General features: G+C 34.7%; 2 protein-coding genes across 2 annotated transcripts; both read left to right on the top strand.

Moving 5' to 3' along the window:
* The first annotated feature begins 1,223 nt into the window (after positions 1–1,223).
* Positions 1,224–4,461, top strand: LOC145075133 (uncharacterized). Its single transcript, XM_079021432.1, has 3 exons — positions 1,224–1,552; positions 1,992–2,762; positions 3,341–4,461. The coding sequence occupies exons 2-3, from the start codon at positions 2,282–2,284 to the stop codon at positions 3,547–3,549; spliced, it is 690 nt and encodes a 229-aa protein (XP_078877558.1). The 5' UTR covers positions 1,224–1,552; positions 1,992–2,281; the 3' UTR covers positions 3,550–4,461.
* Positions 3,664–5,535, top strand: LOC145076592 (uncharacterized). Its single transcript, XM_079022410.1, has 3 exons — positions 3,664–3,754; positions 3,834–4,429; positions 5,431–5,535. Exons 1-3 carry the CDS (start codon positions 3,664–3,666, stop codon positions 5,533–5,535), a joined length of 792 nt encoding a protein of 263 aa, XP_078878536.1.
* The last annotated feature ends 201 nt before the right edge of the window (positions 5,536–5,736 follow it).

Genomic DNA, 5,736 nt, shown 5'->3' with positions numbered 1-5,736 from the left:
TGTTCTCTCTTTTTCATCATCACCATATGTACTAATTCATACCATTTTGAACGATTACTTTTAAGAAACTAAAATTGTAATTTAGGTTATAATCGTGAAAAAGATTCATGTCACTAAAAATAAGTGTAGGAAATGAAAAACAATCTAGAAATTAATATTAACAAAATTAAGGAATTACCTGATTTACCATTTGGACTTTTTTTGTCACATTGACAACCCTTAATTCCTAATAAAAGACAAAGACAGTTTGGTAAGCTTTTGGAAGATGTATACCGATAAAAGTAGTAAATTTCTGCAATCAAGAAAGGAAAATTGCAAAAAAGACTACCTGCACTAAAGAAAGATGTCAGATCTATTAGAGCATTTTGCAGTGTGGTATATTGTACTTCCCATAATAATGGTGATCGTAGCTATGCATTCCACAAGCATCACTCTTTTTTCTTCTTGCTAATGTTATTTCATCTTCCTACATATAGAAAGTTGAAGTTCATAATCTCAAGAACTCATTGAAGTGAGAAATGGTAGTTTTGAATTGACGAATATCTATGGATGGGCAAGTACAATCTAATCTTTTCTTTTTTAGAGATGAAATTATTTATGATGAAAATGATGGTCTGTAGTTTTGAACTCTCTCTCATTTATAATTGAACATGATGGCCCAAAAATAATTAAACCTTAATAAGTTTCTTGATTAAAAAAATAGAAACAGTAAAATCCATATAAATTATGGGATATGGATAGAAAACCTCAATGTCACACAGGGGCGCACCTTTTATGGAACCCCCTGAATTTTAGGCTAGAAGTAGGATATATATGTTCAATTTTCGGAATTATAAGCCCAGCAATGTTTATGGGATATGGATAGAAAACCTCAATGTCACACAGGGGCGCACCTTTTATGGAACCCCCTGAATTTTAGGCTAGAAGTAGGATATATATGTTCAATTTTCGGAATTATAAGCCCAGCAATGTTTATGGGATATGGATAGAAAACCTCAATGTCACACAGGGGCGCACCTTTTATGGAACCCCCTGAATTTTAGGCTAGAAGTAGGATATATATGTTCAATTTTCGGAATTATAAGCCCAGCAATGTTTATGGGATATGGATAGAAAACCTCAATGTCACACAGGGGCGCACCTTTTATGGAACCCCCTGAATTTTGGGCTAGAAGTAGGATATATATGTTCAATTTTCGGAATTATAAGCCCAGCAATGTGAGTTTTGGGCTGTGGCCCCTCCTGATTAGTTGATCCAATGTTTGTGTTGCCAAGAAGCTGATCCAAGATTCCAAGCGAGAGATCGTCAATCAGCTTCCGCCTTCTGCCCCAATTTCCCAGTCCCCATCTTCAATCCTCGTTCAATCGCAAGTCACTCCGCCAAATCGAATCTGTTCGTCGCGGTCGCCACTCGCCTGCTCGTCGCGACGTCACCTGCCGGGTGCTGTGCCACTGCGGACTGCGGTGCTGCTACGGTGCTACCTGGCACCTGCTGGCTGCTGCTGTTCTGCTCAACTGCTGCAATCCCCAATTCCCAATTCCCCATCCTCAGGTATGCTTTCAGCTTTGAGCAATTGAGCTTTCAAGTTTTAATTCGGATGTTGTTCAGCCTGTTCTTCAGTTCTTGACTTCTTTCCTGTTGGAATTTTAGGAATCAAACTAATTTAGGAGCTTATTTTATGAACCGATATGATTATATGAACTGATATGTCTAGAATGACTTTATTGTTTAACTTGGAATCTTGGATATAACTGAATTTATGATCATTCTATTAGATTATTAATTATATGTGGATTTCAAGACTATAAGCTAGAAAGTTATGGGTGTTCTTTTTTCTAGTTAACTGTTAACCTTATAACCTATGAAATAAGACTACATGTTGTTTGCCAACAACGGAGATAATAAATTAAATTTTGTTGGAGTTTTAGGAATCAACTAATTACACATTGCTTATTTTCTTATGAACTTTTTTTGATTTTGATTTTTATAGATACAATCTTGTGAAATATGAAAACCATTCATTCTTTCTTCAAAAGAAAGGTTGATAATGAAGAAATTCATGATAAAAATGAAGAGATTAAACGGCACAAAGCTTCGACAAGTGAGCCACAACCACAAGAACAAGAAAATCAACAAGAGAATGATAGGAATGAAGCCACACAATCAAATCCTAATGAGGTGGTCCAAGCGGATCTTAAGCAACTAGAAAGAGATCCCGCTAAAAGAAAACAAATATGGGAATATCCGGTTAACTTAAGGGAAGAAGTAAGATGAGCTTATATGAGCTTAGGACCTTTCCAAATACATCTTAAAGAATATCATGCTAAAGGTTCAAAGAAACATCCTCGTAGATTTCAATATTCTTGGTTCAACATTTTTCCTAATTGGTTAGAATATTCTCCAACAACACATGCATCCTATTGTTTTATTTGTTTTATATTTAACGATAAACCAAGTGTGTCCCATGGTTATGATGCATTTACTGTTAAAAGATTTGACAATTGGAAGAAAGTTAATGACGGGAAAAATTGTGCATTCTTAAAGCACATTGGTTGTTCACAACATAGAAATGCTGTTGCATTCGCTGAAAATTTGATGAACCAAGAAGCATACATTGAAAATATCATAATGAAGCAAAATGAAGAGCAAATATTGAAGAATCGTTTACGATTAAAAGCTTCGATTGTCACAGTTCGTTGGTTGACATTCCAAGCGTGTGCTTTACGAGGACATGATGAATCTCCTAATTCCAAAAATCGTGGTAATTTTTTTGCAACTACTAAAACTTCTAGCATCTTATAATGATGAAGTTGCAAATGTTATATTAGAGAAAACTCCTTATAATTCAAAATATACTTCTGGAGAAATTCAAAAAGAAATTCTTAGTATTATTGCAAATAAAGTTAGAAAGCATATTCGTAGTGAAGTGGGTGATTCATATTTTTGTGTCATGGTTGATGAGTCACGGGATGAGTCTAAAAAAGAGCAAATGACGATAGTTTTGAGATTTGTTGATGTAGAAGGGATCATACGGGAAAGGTTCTTGGATTTGGTTCATGTTACGGATACCTTATCATTAACCCTAAAAACAAATATGTGGAGATAACTTTTGCACTATCAGTTTGATGTTAGTAAAATCTGTGGCCAAGGTTATGATGGTGCTAGTAATATGAGAGGGGAATGGAACGGATTATAGACCCTTGTTCTTAAGGATTGTCCTTATGCATATTATGTTCATTGCTTTGCTCACAGATTACAACTAGCCTTGGTAGCTGCTTCAAGGGAAATTATTCCTGTACACCAATTTTTCACAAACTTAATTTTTTTTAATTAATGTAGTTTCTGCTTCCAGTAAGCGTCATGATGAGTTACAAAAGGCGAAGGCAACTGAGATTGAACAATTATTGGAACTAGGTGAAATCGAATCAGGCAAAGGATTGAATCAAGTTGGGACATTAAGAAGAGCTGGTGATACACGTTGGGGTTCTCATTTTCGTTCTGTTTGCAGTTTGCTTAACATGTTTGATTGTACTCGTGTTGTTCTCTAGGGAATAATTGATGGCGTATCTGCTACTTATTCTCAACGCGGAGATGCTGATGCTGCTTACTGTTTCCTAAAATCATTTGATTTTGTGTTTATTCTTCACTCGATAAAGGAAATAATGGGGAAAACTGATGTACTTTCTCAAGCTCTACAAAAGAAATCTCAAGATATTCTTAATGCCATGGAGTTAGTTTCAGCAACAAAAGAGAGTCTAAATGAATTCAGAAACAAGGGATGAGACTCTTTACTTGCACAGGTAAAGTTTTTTTTGTGAAAAACATCAAATAGATATGCCGGATATGAATGCTCCATATACTTCTACTCGATACCTGCCTCGAAAAACAGATCATCATGTTACTTTTGAACATTTTTATCGAGTGGATTTGTTTACAACCACATTGGACAAACAGTTACATGAGTTGAATAGTAGATTCAATGATCAGGCGATGGGGCTATTAAGTCTCAGTTCTACTTTAGTTTCAAAAGAACACCCTAAAGTGATTAAAGTTGATCAAATTTGTCGTCTTGTTGAGAAGTATTATCCCGAAGATTTTACGGAGCAAGAGAGAATCCAATTAAGATATCAATTGGAGATTTTTAATATTGATATGACAAAGAATCCCAAGCTTAGTGGTGTATCGACTATTGCTGACTCATGTAAGGGTCTTGTGGAAACTCAGAAACGTGAGACGTATTATTTGCTTGATAGAGTGGTGCGGTTAATCTTGACACTTTCAGTTTCTACCGCAACAACAGAGAGGGGATTTTCAGCAATGAAAATATTCAAGAATCGTCTTCGCAATACGATGACGGATGACTTTCTCGCAAACAACTTGGTGGTTTACATAGAAAGAGAAATTGCTGAAAACATTGATTCGAAGTCGGTAATTGATGAATTCAAAGACCTTACGCCCCCCCCCCCCCCCCCCCCAAAAAAAAAAAAAAAAAAAAAAAAAATTGTTCAAGCTCCGCCCCTGATGTCACATAACGTTGAAATAAACTTCCTTCGATGCGTCTATCAAAGCCATAACTAATCTTATAAAAAATTCAACTTTTTATAGCAAATAGTAGCCTCATGATTTACAACTTCTAAATCATCCCATGCATAGGATTATAATGTGTTGATAAAAAAAATTAAAAGGATACAAATAAATGAAAGCTATAAAGCATTATTTGTAGATAAAATTACACATATATGAATGAACATGAAGGAAAAATCAAGGATCAATAGCGAAAAGGGACGATTCAGAAATAAAAGCTCAACAGGTTACATGTAGTAGCAATAAAGAGAACCAGAACAAAAAAATGCCAGTCTAAAGCTTTCAAAACACACCTACTTTTGACCTACAAGAAAAGTTACACTTGAATGTCCCCAGGAAGTAACCAATGTGACTTCTGACTAATTTCAAAAAATTAACATTTATATATACCTCTGAATGATACTTTTATTACAGTAAGCTTTTTTTTTAATTGAAATTTTATCAACCTCTTTGAGAAAAGTGACCAGATCCACCTCTTTGGGCACCTTGATCTTCCACCAGCTTGCAATAGACTGTCTGCATATGTGGAAACCGTGTCAAGAAAAAGAAAGTTGATTCCTTATATTGATAAAGAAAGTAAAGTATCTTTCTATTTTCCAAATTAACCAGAACGTAAAATCCTTTAATTCCCACCACAGTCGAAAGCCTAATCTTCCTATAATAAAAATAAATGAAAAACACTCGAGTTCCTTTACTGTTTATTAAAGTAGTAATATTTGAAGATATATCACATTAACCTTAATACCACCCCTTTCTTTCTCCAATAAACCAAAGTAGGGAAAGAATTGCCATTAACATATATCAATAATTTGTTGCCACTTTGATGCATAATTTTTGAACTTTAGAAATTCTCTTATACTCATGGTTATTTATGTCAAATAGAGCATCCTTCATTACCTTTACCACAATCAGAAGATCAAATGATTAATGAGTTTTTTAACAACACCTAATACCTATTCAACCAATGTATCTAGACAAACATACAGTAGTTACACATAACCACACAAACACTCAAAAACATACACAGTTTACTTATAGAGTCAACAAAAACACTCAAAAACATACACAATCTTTGGATGCATTTATAGAGAAAGCAATGAAGGAAGCACATTTGCCTCTTGACACACCTTGTAACAAGCTTTATTCGATAA

This window comes from Lactuca serriola, chromosome 9, assembly GCF_051521515.1.
Source record: "Lactuca serriola cultivar US96UC23 chromosome 9, Lser_US96UC23_V15, whole genome shotgun sequence".
NCBI classification, from domain to species: Eukaryota; Viridiplantae; Streptophyta; class Magnoliopsida; order Asterales; family Asteraceae; genus Lactuca; species Lactuca serriola.
This window is presented reverse-complemented; position numbering and strand designations above follow the sequence as displayed.